Source organism: Coregonus clupeaformis, chromosome 4, assembly GCF_020615455.1.
Source record: "Coregonus clupeaformis isolate EN_2021a chromosome 4, ASM2061545v1, whole genome shotgun sequence".
NCBI classification, from domain to species: domain Eukaryota; kingdom Metazoa; phylum Chordata; class Actinopteri; order Salmoniformes; family Salmonidae; genus Coregonus; species Coregonus clupeaformis.
In genome coordinates this window covers 3,792,205-3,814,630 of record NC_059195.1, presented here as the reverse complement: position 1 = coordinate 3,814,630, position 22,426 = coordinate 3,792,205, and the positions used below count along the sequence as shown (strand labels likewise).

Genomic DNA, 22,426 nt, shown 5'->3' with positions numbered 1-22,426 from the left:
AATGCTGCCAACAATGCTGGACTATATGTAATACAATTTTGAGTCAAATAGAAACTATTTGTAAAACCTCTTATAAAGTACATTTGAAGCATAAACCACAACTATGATTATCTGTTTGTTTCATTTCTGTAAAGTAGTTAAGAGTGTCAGTTTCTCTTAAACACCTCTGATACAACAGCAATAACTGAGAGAACCTGCAGTGCAGTTTCACCATTATCTGCAATTGATTGAATTGAGGGCTTAGTATAGTATACTCCCGAGTGGCGCAGTGGTCTAAGGCCACTGTGCCACTAGAGATCCTGGTTCAAATCCAGGCTCTGTCGTAGCCGGCCGCGACCGGGAGACCCATGGGGCGGCACACAATTGGCCCAGGGTAGGGGACGGAATGGCCGGCAGGGATGTAGCTCAGTTGGTAGAGCATGGCGTTTGCAACGCCAGGGTTGTGGGTTCGATTCCCACAGGGGCCAATATGAAAAATAAAAAAATAATGTATGCACTAACTGTAAGTCGCTCTGGATAAGAGCGTCTGCTAAATGACTAAACATGTAAATGTAAAATGTAAATGTATACTGGTAGATAGAATTATGAATGACATACAGCATTATCAGAGTGGAAGATGTAGGAGGCTGGAGAGTTGTCCACAATGATGACCTTGTTGAGGTCCCTGCCCAGACGACTCAGGTCTTTCACATAGTTTCCTCGGTGGAAAACACAGGACTCCCGGAAGAGACGGTGTTGGAAGGCACCCCATTTATCCAGCAGGTCAGAGACGGGATCAGCATACTGGCACAAAAGGAAAATACACACAACATTGTCACTGATGGTAGGTCACATAAAGCGTGTGTGATGCATATGTACATTTATGGTGAAGTTTGTGTGTATGAATAAGAGATTAGAATGTAAATATAACATGTCAAACATGTGTCACATTCTTAAAGGGGAAGTTCAGTATTTTAGATGCCCCCATCACTTACATTGATTGTTAGCTAGCACGGACTTCAGTTAGCTAACATTTGTAGTGGCTGTTTAAAGAAAACAGTTTTTCCTTGCCCATAGAATACTTTCAGGATGAGGAACCATCTAACTTGTTAAATCCTGAACTTCCCTTTAAGCCTAGTAGTTGACTAAATGTTAGATCCTTTCAACCTGTAATGTAGCTATGTCAATCAGCATTCAGTAGCATTCAGTGAAGTGATCTCACCTTGGATAAACTCGCAGTGAACAGAACACACTCAAACAACTCCCCCATTCTTCTGAGATACTCATCGACATGGGGTCGCTTCAACACATACACCTGAAGTAATAGAAACACAAGACATGGGGAAATACTCCCGAATATTTACAAAAAGTTGACTCTATTTTTTCTTTGCCCAAGACGTTAATGCTTTAAACTACTTTTTGAATATTTGCATTTGTATTTATTATGGATCCCCATTAGCTGCTGCCAAGGCAGATTTCACAACACACTGTGGGCCTGACACACTGTGTGCCCTCAGGCCCCTACTCCACCACTACCACATATCTACAGTACAAACATCCGTGTGTATATAGTGCGCATGTTATCGTGTGTGTGTATGCATGTGTCTGCGCCTATGTTTGTGTTGCTTCACAGTCCCCGCTGTTCCATAAGTTGTTTTCTAATCTGTTTTTTAAATCTAATTTTACTACTTGCATCAGTTACTTGATGTGGAATAGAGTTCCATGCAGTCATGGCTCTATGTAGTACTGTGCGCCTCCCATAATCTGTTCTGGACATGGGGACTTGGGGATTTTCCTAAGTCCTTTTTTGTGGCACCTGACCACACGACTGAACAGTAGTCCAGGTGTGACAAAACTAGGGCCTGTAGGACCTGCCTTGTTGATAGTGCTGTTAAGAAGGTAGAGCAGCACTTTATTATGGACATACTTCTGCCCATCTTAGCTACTGTTGTATCAATATGCTTTGACCATGACAGTTTACAATCCAGGGTTACTCCAAGCAGTTTCATCACCTCAACTTGCTCAATTTCCACATTATTTATTACAAGATTTAGTTGATGTTTATGGTTTAGTGAATGGTTTGTCCCAAACACAATGCTTTTAGTTTTAGAAATATTTAGGACTAACTTATTCCTTGCCACCCACTCTGAAACTAACTGCAACTCTTTGTTAAGTGTTGCAGTCATTTCAGTCGCTGTAGTAGCTGACATGTATAGTGTTGAGTCATCCGCATACATAGACACTCTGGCTTTACTCAAAGCCAGTGGCATGTCATTAGTAAAGATTGAAAAAAGTAATGTGCCTAGACAGCTGTCCTGGGGAATTCCTGATTCTACCTGGATTATATTGGAGAGGCTTCCATTAAAGAACACCCTCTGTGTTCTGTTAGACAGGTAACTCTGTATCCACAATCTAGCAGGTGGAGTAAAGCCATAACACATACGTTTTTCCAGCAGCAGACTATGATCGATAATGTCAAAAGCCGCACTAAAGTTTAACAAAACAGCCCCCATACTCTTTTTATCATCAATTTCTCTCAGTCAATCATCAGTCATTTGTGTCAGTGCTGTACTTGTTGAATGTCCTTCTCTATAAGCATGCTGAAAGTTTGTTGTCAATTTGTTTACTGTAAAATAGCATTGTATCTGGTCAAACACCATTTTTTCCAATAGTTTACTAAGGGTTGGTAACAGGCTAATTGGTCGGCTATTTGAGCCAGTAAAGGGGGCTTTACTATTTTTAGATAGCAGAATGACTTTTGCTTCCCTCCAAGCCTGGGGGCACACACATTCTAATAGGCTTAAATTGAAAATATGGCAAATAGGAGTGGCAATATCGTCCGATATTATCCTCAGTAATTTTCCATCCAAGTTGTCAGACCCCGGTGGCTTGTCATTGTTGATAGACAACAATACTTTTTTCCTTTAGAGGATCTTAAATAATTTTTGGAGTGAGAGTTGTGCCTACTCCCCCCATCTGTCACTTTTGGCTGCACCTTGCCTTGTTTGTCCAGCTTTACTGCTATGGGGTGCCAGATGATATTGAGGTTAATGGGTTGGGACATAAAAATGAGACGTTGAAAGAGACTGAAAGAGAGGTTAACACCTCTGACAGCATATCAGACTTCATAAATGCCAGATGACCCTAAATGTCCATGTGGAATGGTCAATCAGGTGCAGCCTATTATCTGTATATGGAAGGATATGCCTGTCAATATAGAACTTTCATTCCAGTTCTGCTCACATCTATTCCTTGAAAGAGCATGACGCTATCGGCCTTGTTCCTGAACCAAGTCATCCCGAATAGGCTCTCCCTGCTTAAACAAGCCTATCCTGGATTACTTGAAACAGACCCAGGCCTGGGGTATAAAACAGGAGTGTTCTTCTGTCTTCTGACCAGAGTTAGCCTTTACACTAAGCAAAACTGCAGCAGTATCTGCAATCTCCGATGTGATCTCCAATGGACTGGGCAGAATCTGCTCTAGGGACTGAGATTGATGGGCCCTGTGATTTCTGAGAAGCCAGTCAGTACATCCTTGTTTCATCAGCCCACAGAAATAGACACCGGCTGCTGGGACCCGTCAACAGAGAAGGCCAATGCTCTGTCAGGTAGCTAGCCTAGCGTACTAGCGCTATAGCACCGGTGAATAAACATTGGTAGGAACTAATGAAACACTTTCAAAACTGAGGAGAGGCATCCAACATAGCATGGATATCACTGATAATAGATTCTAGAATTGTATTTGAGGTCAGGGCCACTTTACTGTTGCTTCGATTGTGGTGCTATGAAGGAGAGAACATGTGAAAAAGGCTAAGAATTTAAACTCAAATGAATCGTGCTTACCTGGTGAACTGTTCCATCGATTTCCACTGGAATTATAAAATCAGCGTTGTTCAATGGCTGTTGAGAGCAAGAACATATGATGTAAGAATCAAGTACAGAACCCATTTACTTAAAGCTACAATATGTAACTTTTTGGGCGATTCGACCAAATGTACATAGAAATGTGAGTTATAGATCTGTCATTCTCATTGAAAGCAAGTCCAAAGCTTTGAACACACCGACTGCGTCATTGCGCAAAATAGTATGCAGCATCATCTAGATATGTGTGCAACAAAAGTTAAACATTCACCTTCTGCTACCATTTCTGTCAACCCGTTTACACATACAGTTTGACGCATACGTTCGATAAATCCAACGTATGCACCATACAGAACGCACTGCAACTGCCTCTGCAAAGCAATGCTGCAAGGCAAACGCAGCGTTCCATTAGAAATGAATGTACTTCTGGTGTACCAAAACGTAATGATGCAGTCGGTGTGTTCGAAGCGTAAGAAGCGTTAGGGTAAGTGTACCTATTAAGCCCACCAAAATCTGAGTTTAGACATTTCTAACATATACTGCCATAATTTTTGTAAGAAAAGTTAATATAAAATGAAAGATTAATCTCTCATGTGAAGTTTTATGACTGTTTTAATAAGACAAAAAATATTTGATAAAATATGTGAAAAGTCCGGACTGGGCTTAGTGGGTACAGAGTGTACCCTTTAAGCCCATGGGTATTCCAAATAAGCCCCCCTCTTAAATAATCAATTTAAATTAATTTCCAAATGTTCAAAACGTACAAACTGACATTTCTTATTTAACATGTGATTATATTAATCTCCCCTAAAGTTATTAAAATAAACAGATCATTGCTATTCATCATCAAAGTAGCACTTATAACAGGGGGTTGTCCAATCGTATCCACATAGATCAATGTGGACTTAGGCTTTTGTTCTTGCCAACCAGTACACACACCTGAATCAACTAATCAACTAATCATAGACTTCAATCAAGACATGATTAGTTGAATCAGGTGTGTTATTGCTTGGTTAGAACACAAACCTGAACCCACACTGTGGATAAGAAGCCATGCAACAAAGTCTATAACACACACAACCTTCAATTAATTATCTGAAAGCTGATTCACATGTGCTATATTGTTATTCTTGTTAATTAGTTCAACTTGTCTTCCTAAAGCCTATCTGAAGACATTTTAAAATAACTTGTACTTTTACTTCACTACATTCCTAAAGAAAATAATGTACTTTTTACTCCTGACACCCAAAAGTACTTGTTACATTTTGAATGCTTAGCAGGACAGAAATGGTCCAATTCACACACTTATCAAGAGAACAACCCTGGTCATCCCTACTGCCTCTGATCTGGCGGACTCACTAAACACAAATGCTTCATTTGTAAATGATGTCTGAGTGTTGGAGTGTGCCCCTGGCTATCCGTAAATAACAAAAACTTGAAAATTGTGCCGTCTGGTTTCCTTAATATAAGGAATTTTAAATGATTCATACTTTTACTTTTGATACTGAAGTATATTTTAGCAATTACATTTACTTTTGATACATAAGTATATTTAAAACCAAATACTTTTAGACTTTTACTCAAGTAGTATTTTCTATTAAGGCAGTTTTACTTTTATTCAAGTATGAAAATTGGGTACTTTTTCCACCACTGCCCAATAGTCATCTTCATGTCCCTCATTTGTTTGCCTTATTGTCCACCACTTTACATTTACATTTACGTCATTTAGCAGACACTCTTATCCAGAGCGACTTACAAATTGGTGCATTCACCTTATAGCCAGTGGGATAACCACTTTACAATGTTTTTTTTTTTTTTTTTTTGACTTGTAGGTCTTCTATCCCTGATATCCCTCAACCCTGATCGTATTCTCCTCTCTTTGCATCAACGACTGCCTGTCCACTCCAAACGTCTTAGAGAGAGTACAGAGGTTTCTAATTGTTCCTAATTGTTTCCAATCTTTGTAAAGACACCATGGCTAGATGCATAATATGCATAAAATTAAATTAAATTACATTTTATTTGTCACATGCGCTGAATACAACAGGTGTAGACCTTACCGTGAAATGCTTACTTACAAGCCCTTAACCAACAATGCACATAAGAAAAATAAGAGTTAAGAAAATATTAATAAATAAACTAAAGTAGAAAATAAACGAGCAACAATAGAATAACAATAACGAGGCTATATACAAGGAGTACTGGTACCGAGTCAATGTGCGGGGGTACAGGTTAGTCAAGGTAATTGAGGTAATATGTACATGTAGGTAGGGGTAAAGTGACTATGCACAGATAGTAAGCAGCAGTGTAAAAAAAAAAAAAGGGGGGGCATGGGTCAATGCAAATAGTCCGCGTAGCCATTTGATTATCTAATCAGCAGTCTTATGGCTTGGGGGTAGAAGCTGTTAACAAGCCTTTTGGACCTAGAGTTGGCGCTCCGGTACCGCTTGCCGTGCGGTAGCAGAAAGAACAGTCTATGACCAGGGTGACTGGAGTCTGTGGCAATTTTTAGGACCTTCCTCTGACACCGCCTGGTATAGAGGTCCTAGATAGCAGGAAGCTTGGCCCCAGTGATGTACTGGGCCGTACGCACTACCCTCTGTAGTGTCTTGCGGTCGGAGGCCGAGCAGTTGCCATTCCAGGCGGTGATGCAACCGGTCAGGATGCTCTCGATGGTATAGCTGTATAACTTTTTGAGGACCTGGGGACCTATACCAAATATTTTCAGTCTCCTGAGGGGGAATAGGCGTTGTCGTGCCCTCTTCACAACTGTCTTAGTGTGTTTGGACCATGATAGTTTGTTGGTGATGTGGACACCATGGAACTTGAAGCTCTCAACCTGCTCCACTACAGCCCCGTCGATGAGAATGGGGGCGTGCTCGGCCCTCCTTTTCCTGTAGTCCACGATCATCTCCTTTGTCTTGATCACGTTGAGGAAGAGGTTGTTGTCCTGGCACCACACGTTGAGGGAAAAGTTCTTGTCCTGGCACCACACCAGGTCTCTGACCTCCTCCCTATAGGCTGTCTCTTCGTTGTTGGTGATCAGGCCTACCACCGTTGTGTCATCCACTGCAAACTTAATGATGGTGTTGGAGTCGTGCTTGGCCACGCAGTCATGAGTGAACAGGGAGTACAGGAGGGGACTAAGCATGCACCCTTGAGGGGCCCCCGTGTTGAGGATCAGCGTGGCAGATGTGTTGTTGCCTACACTTTCCACCTGGGGGCGGTCCGTCAGGAAGTCCAGGATCAAGTTGCAGAAGGAGGTGTTTAGTCCCAGGGTCCTTAGCTTAGTGATGAGCTTTGAGGGCAGTATGGTGTTGAACGCTGAGCTGTAGCATTCTCACGTAGGTGTTCCTTTTGTCCAGGTGGGAAAGGGCAGTGTTGAGTGCAATAGAGATTGTGTCATCTGTGGATCTGTTGGGGCAGTATGTTAATCGGAGTGGGTCTAGGTTTTCTGGGACGATTGTGTTGATGTGAGCCATGACCAGCCTTTCAAATCACTTCATGGCTACAGACGTGAGTGCTACTGGTCGGTAGTCATTTAGGCAGGTTACCTTGCTGTTCTTGGGCACAGGGACTATGGTGGTCTGCTTGAAACATTACATTTTTTACATTTTATTCATTTAGCAGACACTCTTATCCAGAGCGACTTACAGTTAGTGAGTGCATACATTATTATTATTTTTTTCATACTGGCCCCCAGTGAGCTACATCCCTGCCGGCCATTCCCTCCCCTACCCTGGACGATGCTGGGCCAATTGTGCGCCGCCCCGTGGGTCTCCCGGTCGCGGCCTGCTACGACAGAGCCTGGATTCAAACCAGGATCTCTAGTGGCACAGCTTTAGACCACTGCGCCACTCGGGAGGAACATGTAGGTATTACAGACTCGGTCAGGGAGAGGTTGAAAATATCAGTGAAGACACTTGCCAGTTGGTCAGCACATGCTCGGAGTACACCTCCTGGTAATCCGTCTGGCACTGCGGCCTTGTGAATGTTGACTTGTTTAAAGGTCTTACTCACATCAGCTACGGTGAGCGTGATCACACAGTCATCCGGAACAGCTGGTCCTCTCAAGCATGCTTCAGTGTTGCTTGCCTTCAAGCGCACATAGAAGTCATTTAGCTCGTCTGGTAGGCTCATGCCACTGGGCAGCTCGCGGCTGGGCTTCACTTTGTAGTCCGTAATAGTTTGCAAGCCCTGACACATCCGACGAGCGTTGGAGCCGTTGTAGTAGGATTAAATCTTAGTCCTGTATTTACTTTTGCCTGTTTGATGGTTCATCTGAGGCCAGAGTGGGATTTCTTATAAGCGTCCGGGTTAGAGTCCCACTCCTTGAAAGCGGCAGTGTCATCGATGCACTTATTGATGAAGCCGCTGACTGACGTGGTGTACTCCTAAATGCCATCGGATGAGTCCCGGAACATATTCCAGTCTGTGCTAGCAAAACAGTCCTGTAGTTTAGCATCTGCATCATCTGACCACTTCTGTATTGAGCGAGTCACTGGTACTTCCTGCTTTAGTTTTTGCTTGTAAGCAGGAATCAGGAGGATATAATTATGGTCAGATTTGCCAAATGGAGGGCGAGGGAGAGCTTTGTACTCATCTCTGTTTGTGGAGTAAAGATGGTTTAGAGTTTTTTTTCCTCTGGTTGCACACGTAACATGCTGGTAAAATGGATTTAAGTTTCCCTCCATTAAAGTCCCCGGCCACTAGGAGCACCGCATCTGGATGAGCATTTTCTTGTTTGCTTATGGCCTTATACAGCTCGTTGAGTGTGGTCTTAGTGCCAGCATCGGTTTGTGGTGGTAAATAGACAGCTACGATATATATAGATGAAAACTCTCTTGGTAAATAGTGTGGTAAACAGCTTATCATGAGATACTCTACCTCAGGCGAGCAAAACCTAGAGACTTCCTTAATATTAGATTTCGTGCACCAGCTGTTATTGACAAATAGACACAGACCGCCACCCCTTGTCTTACCAGAGGCAGCAGTTCTGTCTTGCCGATGCACGGAAAACCCAGCCAACTGTATATTATCCATGTCGTTGTTCAGCCACGACTCGGTGAAACATAAGATATTACGGTTTTTAATGTCCCGTTGGTAGGATAGTCTTGAATGGAGCTCATCCAGTTTATTCTCCAATGATTGCACGTTGGCCAATAGGACGGATGGTAGAGGTGGGTTACCCACTCGCCGACGAATTCTCACAAGGCACCCGGACCTGCGTCCCCTGTATCGGTGTCTTTTCATCATGCGAATGATGGGGATTTGGGCCTGGTCCGTTATCTGTCGTAAATCTTTCGTGTCCGACTCGCTAAAGAAAGAATCTTCATCCAGTTCAAGGTGAGTAATTGCTGTTCTGATATCCAGCACAATTGGTTAGGATCCTGTAAAATGGCAGCCATCTCCTCCGGCGCCATTATAACTGTAGTTGTGTGTTTTAATCAACTTAAATCTGAACAGAAAACATATGCTCATGTTCATTGAATAGTATGGATATCATCACATGGATATCATCATATCCCCATGTGTTTCAATGCAAACCGGGCTTAATAGGAGCATACTGGGCTTAATTGGAACAGCAGTGATTTATGGTGAAAAAGACAGAATAGCAAAGTCTACTAATAAAATATTTGGAAACCAATGATTTGGGTTATAAATATACACTATAGATTACAATATTATGCTAAGTTAGTATTGATCATATTGAACAATATTGCTTTATTGTAATTTTCATTCTGTATTGAGGTAGTGCTTTTTGTGCTACTGTACCCTTTAGACCCACCTGAGATAAATGTCAAATTTACAAAAATGGCATCTGTGTATAACAATGCAAGGTTCATTTAACAGTGAAATAAGACAAAATGCATAAAAAAATGTAAGCTGTGAATGCCTGAAATCTATTCTCTTGTTGTAGTTCACCAAGTTATGTTGTTACGAGTGCTAGCATGGAAAGAAAACATTTTAAATTGGCAAAAAATTGTCATGAATGCTAATGCAATATGCCATCATGTGCATACAGTGAGGGAAAAAAGTATTTGATCCCCTGCTGATTTAGTATGTTTGCCACTGACAAAGACATGATCAGTCTATAATGTTAATGGTAGGTTTATTTGAACAGTGAGAGACAGAATAACAAACAAAAATCCAGAAAAACGCATGTCAAAAATGTTATGAATTGATTTGCATTTTAATGGGGGAAATAAGTATTTGACCCCTCTGCAAAACATGACTTAGTACTTGGTGGAAAAACCCAAAACAGACGTTTCTTGAGGTTGGCCACCAGGTTTGCACACATCTCAGGAGGGATTTTGTTTCCTCCTCCTCCACAAACACGGCGAGTTGAGTTGATGCCAAATAGCTTGATTTTGGTCTCGTCTGACCACAACACTTTCACCCAGTTCTCCTCTGAATCATTCAGATGTTCATTGACAAACTTCAGACGGGCCTGTATATGTGCTTTCTTGAGCAGGGGGACCTTGCGGGCGCTACATGATGTCAGTCCTTCACGGCGTAGTGTGTTACCAATTGTTTTCTTGGTGACTATCGTCCCAGCTGCTTTGATCGCACCAACTGTTGTCACCTTCTCACCAAGCTGCTTGGCGATGGTCTTGTAGCCCATTCCAGCCTTGTGTAGGTCTACAATCTTGTCCCTGACATGCTTGGAGAGCTCTTTGGTCTTAGCCATGGTGGAGAGTTTGGAATCTGATTGATTGATTGCTTCTGTGGACAGGTGTCTTTTATACAGGTAACAAACTGACATTAGGAGCACTCCCTTTAAGAGTGTCCTTCACGGCGTAGTGTGTAACCAATTGTTTTCTTGGTGACTATCGTCCCAGCTGCTCAGCTTTTTTTGTTGTTATTCTGTCTCTCACTGTTCAAATAAACCTACCATTAAAATTATAGACTGATCATTTCTTTGTCAGTGGGCAAACGTACAAAATCAGCAGGGGATCAAATACATTTTTCCCTCACTCTAGCTATAAACAAAACTAAGTTAAATGGTTTCAGTCTGCCGTGAAGTGTTCATCTATGTATACAGGTAAAAGTCTAGCTACATTTTCAGATCTAAGTTTCTAATTTTGTCAGAAAGTCGTTTTTAGTGCAAGTTAAAGCGTACTGTTAGTTAGCTAGCAAGCGTTAGCTTGCTGGCTCGCTAGCTAACGTTACGTGTATGATCTGTGTACAGTAATATTATTTGAATCAGAAAACCATTTGCATTGCTAGTTATAGCCTAATGTTAGCTAGCTAACATTTACCTACTAGTGTGATAGCTTTAGCTACCTGCAGATTCATGCTAGAGCTATGACAATATTTGTATTGGCAGTAGTATGAGTTGGGATTATGCCGGTTCATTGTTTAGCTAGCTAGCTGCATGTCTAAACACAAGACTCCACTTCGGCCACATTATTACGTGACCCATCAAATTAGCCAGGTGTGTCTGGGGGTGATTACAGCCATCTATTGTATTTCATTAACATGTGTACATGTCTAGACATTAGTGGCCGATCCACTTAGATAGATGTGGCTGGGGGGTGGTTATAGCATTTCCGACCCATCAATTTAGACAAGCATGTCGGGTAAGCGTCATCTAATATTAATATCTGGACACTTTCTGTTATTGATATTGCCACTACGCAAGTAACCACTTCAATGTACTGTTTACACCTTCTGTATCCTGTGCATGTGACAAATAAACTCACATGTGAATCCCTAAAGAGATAGGTGGGGCTAAGGCTTAAGAGGGTGTGAAAGATGCTGAATGGGTGTAGACAAAGAAGAGCTCACCAGTAGGTGTACCAAAACATTCAAGGGCCATTTTCTCAAAAGTGGGGTTACAAGTTTATCAACTTTCAAAGCAGAATTACTTTCCCATTGTTCCTCAACTGCAGTATATCATATACACATTTCTAGCTCTGAGTCTCTACTTTAATCCAATGTAAAAAACACAATTTCAAAATTTGCTACATAAGACCGAAACGAGGAAGTCGGTCACATTTATCAGCATTGGCGCTCATGTTAATAATTTGACCGCGCGCCTTGCGGGTTGATACCACTCTCTTTTACGTTTTACTTTGTAAAAAGAAACTGTTACAGGACTGTTTTATTTACTGTAACTCTATTACTAATCAAATGTATTGTAAGGGAAATTAAATCATGCTGTGTTGCAGTAGGCCTTTAGAATAATGCAAACATATCCTTGACTCCATCCAACTTGATGAGCGGGAAACAATTGATGCCAGTTAGCCTGCACAGCTGGCACATCTACACCTAAACTATAGCAAATCTAATTTCACACATAATAAGAGTTAGCCTATAGACAAGATTACATTGACAATAATCTGATGAGTGACAATATTAGGCCTATCAGTTGTCAAAATGTACATGCAGGGAAAGGATCATCACTTCATCAAATCCTCCTTCAGAGTCACATGCAGGTAAAACGTTTAGATTTGTATATAGTATCAGAAAGAGCATATTCTGCAGTTTCTATTACATTTACCTTTGTCAAATAACTCTCATAATTCAAGAGGTGCAGCTCTATTTCCAAATGTCACTGTTTCCAAGAATATCCGTGCTGTCCATGCATTCAGCACATCACCACTCGTGAGGAACATTGCTCTGGCTACAAAGCAAAAACGAACATAATAAAATAAAAAAATGCTATTTATTAATGCAGTTCATCCTTTACAATTGTTCATGCATTGGTGCTTTTGTTTAGGAATACAGCAAATAATTTTTTTTTATTGATATATTCCACAAATATTTATTCATGCAATTAATCCTTTAAAATGTTATAGTTTATGTACTATTTATCAAGTGTTGGTGCTCATGCTTGCTGCACCTTGCGGGTTGATATGCATCTGATGCATATGCTAAAATGAACGCTCGGCAACGTTCTCTAGCGGGTACTTATAGGCTGATAGGCCAGGCGGTTCTACTGTTAAATAACCCAAAATATTATATTTTCAGCTGTTTGAAGCTGGTGTACAAAACTGAATGTAAAAATATGCAAAAAACAAACAGAACAGAAAGCATAAAAATATCGCAAATAGAACAGATCTGCCGCTTCTTAGACTTGCTTTCAATGACAAATCTATAACTTAAATTTCTATGTGGATTTCGTTGGGTTGCCCAAAAAGTTACATATTGCAGCTTTTAAGTAAGAAAGAGATGTTTAAATGAAGTATTTTTAAAGATGTACTTTACAAGCTTGTAAAGACTGTCAAGTAAAGATAAAGGTCCATCATGTTTCAATTTGAGTCACTGAAATATACTGTATCTCACAACATCCATAAATGTTAGATTTTTTTTAGATGGGTCTGTTACCTAAAATATGTCTCTCAAATGTTAGGTTATTCACGAGTATGTGCTATGTAGGACAGCTAAATTCATAATCTATGAAGTAATAAAGTGTTGAGCCTAGCAAACTATATGGCTGGACATGCCCCTTTTGCACTACATACTTACATACAGTTACAGTATCTGCATGGGTTTTTTGCAATGCACATGTGACCAGTTGGAATGCTTTCAATGTTTACCTTGACAACAAGTGTAGCTAATTTAAAATGTTTATTGACTCCATGCCACGTCTGACACCAAGTCAGAATTTGATGCTAGCTAATTTTGAGAGACACTTGCTTTTGCTCTCTGAAAGTTCTACCAGGACACCAGACTTGTTAACATAACTAGCTACCTCATGCTCATTGGTTCACATGCACAGATAGCTAAATCATTTCAAGTCCATTTAACAGATGTCAGTGATTCATAATGTCCCATTTTTAATGTCCCATTTCTTACTCCACACCACTAGCATGACCGTAGCCACCCAACATGCAGGTCAGTGAGCATAGGGTTGAGCACAGGGTTGATGCAAAACTGAAGTCCCTCGTAAATAAAAAGCTTATCCTACAAGGCTTCCTGGGTAAAGTGCACTTCCTCTGCTTACTGTAGAGAGCACAGTAAATCAATGAGGTCATATATACCTCATATACAAACATATCATTATATTTATATATCAAAATATTAATTCAGAGACATTATAAATAAATGTCATTGGAGATTATTGAAGGGTATTAAGTTTTCCAACCTTGTTTCGGTATTCTAGTAGATTCAGGAGTGAAAGTAGATTTAATTTATTCCCGGTACCTGGACCTCCTATGTGTGCATGCGCTTAAAATAAATCATGGAATTACATATAGAATCCCTATTAATTTAATAGGATCTCTATGGGCCTAACAGTAAAGATGTATTGTTTAGCTTTTAACATGTATTAGCCTACCTTTTAATATGGCATAAACACAACCAGTCATGATGTTTTCATCTGAATGTCAAACTTCAAAAGGCTCATGTAGGCTACCTGCACAAATTATTCAGGGATGGCGGAACATTTACATTTACATTTTAGTCATTTAGCAGACGCTCTTATCCAGAGCGACTTACAGTTAGTGAGTGCATACATTATTTTATTTTAATTTTTTATTTTTTCACACTGGCCCCCCGTGGGAATTGAACCCACAACCCTGTCGTTGCAAACGCCATGCTCTACCAACTGAGCTACATCCCTGGAACGACAGGGAGTGTGGGAAAAACATATTTTTTTAAACGCCCACACCAGTAGAAATCTACCTTTTCGAGCTGAAAGACGATGGCCAGAGCTTACCCATGATGTTGCACAACAATGTAAGTCAATAGGTCATAATTTCTAGTCAAATTATGATATATTTTGGCTTGACGTGCCAAATCCAAATGAGTGACATCAGATGTTTCAGTGAGATTACGTTTTAAGGGCTGGGTTTTATTTCAATGTTACCACCCACCAAAATGGCAATGTTTATTAATCAGAATCACCTGCTGCAAAGTTATTTCTATTCGCGAGTCGTCTGAGAGCCAAACAACTTTTCTCTGTAGCCTACACTTGGGTTTCAACTAGATAAAACAGCCACAAAGTTCAAATTGGCTATATCGTACAAATTCATGAAAACAAAAATGAGCTTTTTCGTCTAAAGTTAAGGTTAGGCTACGGTTAGCAGTGTGGTTAAGGTTAGGGTTAAGGTGTCAGTTAGATTTAACATTTTAAGAAGAGAAACATTTTGAAATAAACTAAGTTTATTACTTTGTGGCTGTGTTAACTAGTGACGACCTTACACTTGGCCACCTTGCCATGTAGCAAATTAAAAATAGGGGGTGCAAACTAATGTTTTTGCTTTTTTACCACCTCCCCTTTTTTCATCCACTGGATAATTTGTCAGCTAGTCTGCATTTTTTGTTTTTATGACAATTTTATAAATTTTAAAATTGCGTGATATGATTGCATTTTAGAACCCCGTTCCACCCGTCGCCCCAAGATTAATGGTTTTGACCACTAACGTTTTAGGCAAATTCGTTTTGCATGGCCCGGGTGTGCAGGGTTTGCTAGTTCAAATCAAATCAAATCAAATTTTATTGGTCACATGCGCCGAATACAACAGGTGCAGACATTACAGTGAAATGCTTACTTACAGCCCTTAACCAACAGTGCATTTATTTTAAACAAAAAAGTAAGAATAAAACAACAACAAAAAAGTGTTGAGAAAAAAAGAGCAGAAGTAAAATAAAGTGACAGTAGGGAGGCTATACAGTGGGGCAAAAAAGTATTTAGTCAGCCACCAATTGTGCAAGTTCTCCCACTTAAAAAGATGAGAGAGGCCTGTAATTTTCATCATAGGTACACGTCAACTATGACAGACAAATTGAGAGAAAAAAATCCAGAAAATCCCATTGTAGGATTTTTAATGAATTTATTTGCAAATTATGGTGGAAAATAAGTATTTGGTCACCTACAAACAAGCAAGATTTCTGGCTCTCACAGACCTGTAACTTCTTCTTTAAGAGGCTCCTCTGTCCTCCACTCGTTACCTGTATTAATGGCACCTGTTTGAACTTGTTATCAGTATAAAAGACACCTGTCCACAACCTCAAACAGTCACACTCCAAACTTCACAATGGCCAAGACCAAAGAGCTGTCAAAGGACACCAAAAACAAAATTGTAGACCTGCACCAGGCTGGGAAGACTGAATCTGCAACAGGTAAGCAGCTTGGTTTGAAGAAATCAACTGTAGGAGCAATTATTAGGAAATGGAAGACATATAAGACCACTGATAATCTCCCCTCGATCTGGGGCTCCATGCAAGATCTCACCCCGTGGGGGTCAAAATGATCACAAGAACGGTGAGCAAAAATCCCAGAACCACACGGGGGGACCTAGTGAATGACCTGCTGAGAGCTGGGACCAAAGTAACAAAGCCAACCATCAGTAACACACTACGCCGCCAGGGACTCAAATCCTGCAGTGCGAGACGTGTCCCCCTGCTTAAGCCAGTACATGTCCAGGCCCGTCTGAAGTGCATTTGGATGATCCAGAAGAGGATTGGGAGAATGTCATATGGTCAGATGAAACCAAAATATAACTTTTTGGTAAAAACTCAACTCGTCATGTTTGGAGGACAAAGAATGCTGAGTTGCATCCAAAGAACACCATACCTACTGTGAAGCATGGGGTTGGAAACATCATGCTTTGGGGCTGTTTTTCTGCAAAGGGACCAGGACGACTGATCCGTGTAAAGGAAAGAATGAATGGGGCCATGTATCGTGAGATTTTGAGTGAAACCCTCCTTCCATCAGCAAGGGCATTGAAGATGAAACGTGGCTGGGTCTTTCAGCATGACAATGATCCCAAACACACCGCCCGGGCAACGAAGGAGTGGCTTCGTAAGAAGCATTTCAAGGTCCTGGAGTGGCCTAGCCAGTCTCCAGATCTCAACCCCATAGAAAATATTTGGAGGGGAGTTGAAAGTCTGTGTTGCCCAGCGACAGCCCCAAAACATCACTGCTCTAGAGGAGATCTGCATGGAGGAATGGGCCAAAATACCAGCAACAGTGTGTGAAAACCTTGTGAAGACTTACAGAAAACGTTTGACCTGTGTCATTGCCAACAAAGGGTATATAACAAAGTATTGAGAAACTTTTGTTATTGACCAAATACTTATTTTCCACCATCATATGCCAATAAATTCATTAAAAATCCTACAATGTGATTTTCTGGATTTTTTTTTCTATTTTTGTCTGTCATAGTTGACGTGTACCTATGATGAAAATTACAGGCCTCTCTCATCTTTTTAAGTGGGAGAACTTGCACAATTGGTGGCTGACTAAATACTTTTTTCCCCCACTGTATATACAGTAAAATAAAGTGACAGTAGGGAGGCTATATATACAGGGGGGTACCGTTGCATAGTCAATGTGCGGGGGCACCGGCGAGTTGAGGTAGTTGAGGTAATATATACATGTGGGTAGAGTTAAAGTGACTATGCATAAATACTTAACAGAGTAGCAGCAGCGTAAAAAGGATGGGGTGGGGGGGCAGTGCAAATAGTCCGGGTAGCCATGATTAGCTGTTCAGGAGTCTTATGGCTTGGGGGTAGAAGCTGTTGAGAAGTCTTTTGGACCTAGACTTGGCACTCCGGTACCGCTTGCCGTGCGGTAGCAGAGAGAACAGTCTATGACTAGGGTGGCTGGAGTCTTTGACAATTTTGAGGGCCTTCCTCTGACACCGCCTGGTATAGAGGTCCTGGATGGCAGGGAGCTTTGCCCCAGTGATGTACTGGGCCGTACGCACTACCCTCTGTAGTGCCTTGAGGTCAGAGGCCAAGCAGTTGCCATACCAGGCGGTGATGCAACCAGTCAGGATGCTCTCGATGGTGCAGCTGTAGAATTTTTTGAGGATCTGAGGACCCATGCCAAATCTTTTTAGTCTCCTGAGGGGGAATAGGCTTTGTCGTGCCCTCTTCACGACTGTCTTGGTGTGTTTGGACCATGATAGTTCGTTGGTGATGTGGACACCAAGGAACTTGAAGCTCTCAACCTGTTCCACTACAGCCCCGTCGATGAGAATGGGGGCGTGCTCAGTCCTCTTTTTTTCCTGTAGTCCACAATCATCTCCTTTGTCTTGGTCACGTTGAGGGAGAGGTTGTTGTCCTGGCACCACACGGCCAGATCTCTGACCTCCTCCCTATAGGCTGTCTCATCGTTGTCGGTGATCAGGCCTACCACTGTTGTGTCGTCGGCAAACTTAATGATGGTGTTGGAGTCGTGCCTGGCCATGCAGTCATGGGTGAACAGAGAGTACAGGAGGGGACTGAGCACGCACCCCTGAGGGGCCCCCGTGTTGAGGATCAGTGTGGCAGATGTGTTGTTACCTACCCTTACCACCTGGGGGCGGCCCGTCAGGAAGTCCAGGATCCAGTTGCAGAGGGAGGTGTTTAGTCCCAGGATCCTTAGCTTAGTGATGAGCTTAGAGGGCACTATGGTGTTAAATGCTGAGCTGTAGTCAATGAATAGCATTCTCACGTAGGTGTTCCTCTTGTCCAGGTGGGAAAGGGCAGTGTGGAGTGCGATAGAGATTGCATCATCTGTGGATCTGTTGGGGCGGTATGCAAATTGGAGTGGGTCTAGGGTTTCTGGGATTATGCTGTTGATGTGAGCCATGACCAGTCTTTCAAAGCACTTCATGGCTACAGACGTCAGTGCTACGGGTCGGTAGTCATTTAGGCAGGTTATCTTAGAGTTATTGGGCACGGGGACTATGGTGGTCTGCTTGAAACATGTTGGTATTACAGACTCAGTCAGGGACATGTTGAAAATGTCAGTGAAGACACTTGCCAGTTGGTCAGCACATGCTCGGAGTACACGTCCTGGTAATCCGTCTGGCCCTGCGGCCTTGTGAATGTTGACCTGCTTAAAAGTCTTACTCACATCGGCTACGGAGAGCGTGATCACATAGTCGTCCGGAACAGCTGGTGCTCTCATGCATGCTTCAGTGTTGCTTGCCTCGAAGCGAGCATAGAAGTGGTTTAGCTCGTCTGGTAGGCTTGTGTCACTGGGCAGCTCGCGGCTGTGCTTCCCTTTGTAGTCTGTAATAGTTTTCAAGCCCTGCCACATCCGACGAGCGTCAGAGCCAGTGTAGTATGATTCAATCTTAGACCTGTATTGACTCTTTGCCTGTTTGATGGTTCGTCGGAGGTCATAGCGGGATTTCTTATAAGCGTCCGGGTTAGAGTCCCGTTCCTTGAAAGCGGCAGCTCTACCCTTTAGCTCAGTGCGGATGTTTCCTGTAATCCATGGCTTCTGGTTGGGGTATGTACGTACGGTCACTGTGGGGACGACATCATCGATGCACTTATTGATGAAGCCAGTGACTGATGTGGTGTACTCCTCAATGCTGTCTGAAGAATCCCGGAACATGTTCCAGTCTGTGCTAGCAAAACAGTCCTGTAGCTTAGCATCTGCGTCATCTGACCACTTTTTTATTAGCCGAATCACTGGTGCTTCCTGCTTCAGTTTTTGCTTATAAGCAGGAATCAGGAGGATAGAGTTATGGTCAGATTTGCCAAATGGAGGGCGAGGGAGAGCTTTGTATGCGTCTCTGTGTGTGGAGTAAAGGTGGTCTAGAGTTTTTTTCCCTCTGGTTGCACATTTAACATGCTGGTAGAAATGAGGTAGAACGGATTTAAGTTTCCCTGCATTAAAGTCCCCGGCTACTAGGAGCGCTGCATCTGGATGAGCGTTTTCCTGTTGATTAATGGCCTTGTACAACTCATTCAGTGCAATCTTAATGCCAGCATTGGTTTGTGGTGGTAAATAGACAGCTATGAAAAATATAGATGAAAACTCTCTTGGTAAATAGTGTGGTCTACAGCTTATCATAAGATACTCTACCTCAGGCGAGCAAAACCTCGAGACTTCCTTAGTATTTGATTTTGTGCACCAGCTGTTGTTTACAAATATACACAGACCGCCGCCCCTTGTCTTACCAGAGTCAGACGTTCTGTCCTGCCGATGTAGCGTATAGCCTGCTAGCTGAATGTTGTCATTGTTGTCGTTCAGCCACGACTCCGTGAAACATAAGATATTACAGTTTTTAATGTCCCGTTGGTAGGATAACCGTAATCTTAAATCGTCAATTTTATTCTCAAAAGATTGAACGTTGGCTAATAGGATAGTTTTCGACCATTCCATTTATCCTAATGCAAAACGAACTTGTCCATTGCTTCAATACACGCTTCAAACCATTCAATAAGCTATCCATATTAACAGAGCTTATATTTTTCAATTTCTATGGTGGATTCGCAGCCGCAATTTAGATAATGCATTGATATTTTACATTTTAGTCATTTAGCAGACGCTCTTATCCAGAGTGATTTACAGTTAGTGAGTGCATACATTTTCATACTGGCCCCCCGTGGGAATCGAACCCACAACCCTGGCGTTGCAAGCGCCATGCTCTACCAACTGAGCTACACAGGACCATATGATATGTGACTTGTTTCAGGAAACCAGGCGTATGTCGCACGTCACTACTTCACAGGAGCGGCATTTGAAGTAAAATCTTTTTAAAAATCTAAATACGTTTTTTTGCAGAAATGCCTTCTGGAACATGTGAACTTTCATGTGCCTTAATAACAAACTTGTGTGCCATGTGTAAATAGTAATACAATTGTTAAATTACGAGCCTAGTTGGTTTAGCCACGGAAAAAGACAGCAACCTTCCTGCTAGCCATGATTGGCTGAGATAATGAGTGGGTTGGACATGCCGAGAGACGAGTTCGGATTGGTCTGCCATTTAGCATGCCTCTGTCTATAATATGAGCTGGTCAGTATGTGTAGGTAATCCTTTCTAACGAGGCTTTCTTGAAAGATATCACGTAGTAGAACTGCTTAAGTGTTGCTCTCCACTTTCTGGAGGACAGAGTTTTGAAATCAGTGAAATTAGAATATGATAGCTAAGGAGATGGAGAAAATTCTGGCGTTAGATTGCAAATATGCAGACGGAGTCGAAAAGAGAACACACAGAAGGCTGTTGTATAAAACACCTGTCTCCGGATTACATCTTCAAACTAACGGCAACCATGGCATCCATGACAGAGAGGGAGAAGCATCCATCCATGTATACGGGTAAGAGAGTCTAGCTAGCAACATTTTCAGATATTACATGTTTCTAATATTGTCGTTTTCATTTCAAGTTAAAGTGTACTGTTAGCTCGCTAGCTAACGTTAGCTGGCTGGCTAGCTACCTAACGTTACATGTATGATCTGTGTAGTAATATTATTTGTATCTCAGAGTCATTTGCATTGCTAGTTATAGCCTAATGTTAGCTAGCTAACATTGAACCTGGTTGGTTAGCTACCTGCAGATTCATGCAGGGTAGTAACGTTATGAGTTGGGATTATGGTTCATTGTAACTATTTCAATAGAATGTTGCTTGACTGCTGTTGTTAGGTCAGAACGCTCGGATCAACACTACTTTTCGGCCAGAGCGTCTAGTGTACACTCTGAACGTGCCGAATTTACGAAAGGCCAATCTGACAACTGAGTTTACGAATGCCAAGAGCACACTCTGGCACTCCAGATTAAATTTACGAACACACCCGGATTTTGTCCCACTCCTCTTTGCAGATCTTCTCCAAGTCATTAAGGTTTCGAGGCTGACGTTTGGCAACTCGAACCTTCAGCTCCCTCCACAGATTTTCTATGGGATTAAGGTCTGGAGACTGGCTAGGCCACTCCAGGACCTTAAATGTGCTTCTTCTTGAGCCACTCCTTTGTTGCCTTGGCCGTGTGTTTTGGGTCATTGTCATGCTGGAATACCCATCCACGACCCATTTTCAATGCCCTGGCTGAGGGAAGGAGGTTCTCAACCAAGATTTGACGGTACATGGCCCTGTCCATCGTCCCTTTGATGTAGTGAAGTTGTCCTGTCCCCTTAGCAGAAAAACACCCCCAAAGTATAATGTTTCCACCTCCATGTTTGACGTTGGGGATGGTGTTCTTGGGGTCATAGGCAGCATTCCTCCTCCTCCAAACACGGCGAGTTGAGTTGATGTCAAAGAGCTCAATTTTGGTCTCATCCGACCACAACACTTTCAGCCAGTTCTCCTCTGAATCATTCAGATGTTCATTGGCAAACTTCAGACGGGCCTGTATATGTGCTTTCATGAGCAGGGGGACCTTGCGGGCGCTGCACGATTTCAGTCCTTCACGGCATAGTGTGTTACCAATTGTTTTCTTGGTGACTATGGTCCCAGCTGCCTTGAGATCATTGTCAATATCCTCCCGTGTAGTTCTGGGCTGATTCCTCACCGTTCTCATGATCATTGTAACTCCACGAGGTGAGATCTTGCATGGAGCCCCAGGTCGAGGGAGATTGACAGGTCTTTTGTGTTTCTTCCATTTGCGAATAATCGCACAAACTGTTGTCACCTTCTCACCAAGCTGCTTGGCGATGGTCTTGTAGCCCATTCCAGCCTTGTGTAGGTCTACAATCTTGTCCCTGACATCCTTGGAGAGCTTTTTGGTCTTGGCCATGGTGGAGAGTTTGGAATCTGATTGATTGATTGCTTCTGTGGACAGGTGTCTTTTATACAGGTAACAAGCTATTTAGGAGCACTCCCTTTAAGACTGTGCTCCTAATCTCAGCTCGTTACCTGTATAAAAGACACCTGGGATCCAGAAATCTTTCTGATTGAGAGGGGGTCAAATACTTA

General features: G+C 42.2%; 1 protein-coding gene across 2 annotated transcripts in view; it reads right to left on the bottom strand.

Moving 5' to 3' along the window:
* Positions 1–22,426, bottom strand: part of LOC121550903 (carboxy-terminal domain RNA polymerase II polypeptide A small phosphatase 1) — a 75,887-nt gene that overhangs the window by 28,989 nt on the left and 24,472 nt on the right. For both annotated transcript variants that reach the window (XM_041863351.1, XM_041863344.1), the window contains 3 exons: positions 3,823–3,879; positions 1,202–1,294; positions 598–783 (listed from right to left, as the gene is read on the bottom strand). In XM_041863351.1, coding sequence (XP_041719285.1) covers positions 598–783; positions 1,202–1,294; positions 3,823–3,879 — 336 coding nt within the window. The remainder of the gene's footprint in view (positions 1–597; positions 784–1,201; positions 1,295–3,822; positions 3,880–22,426) is intronic.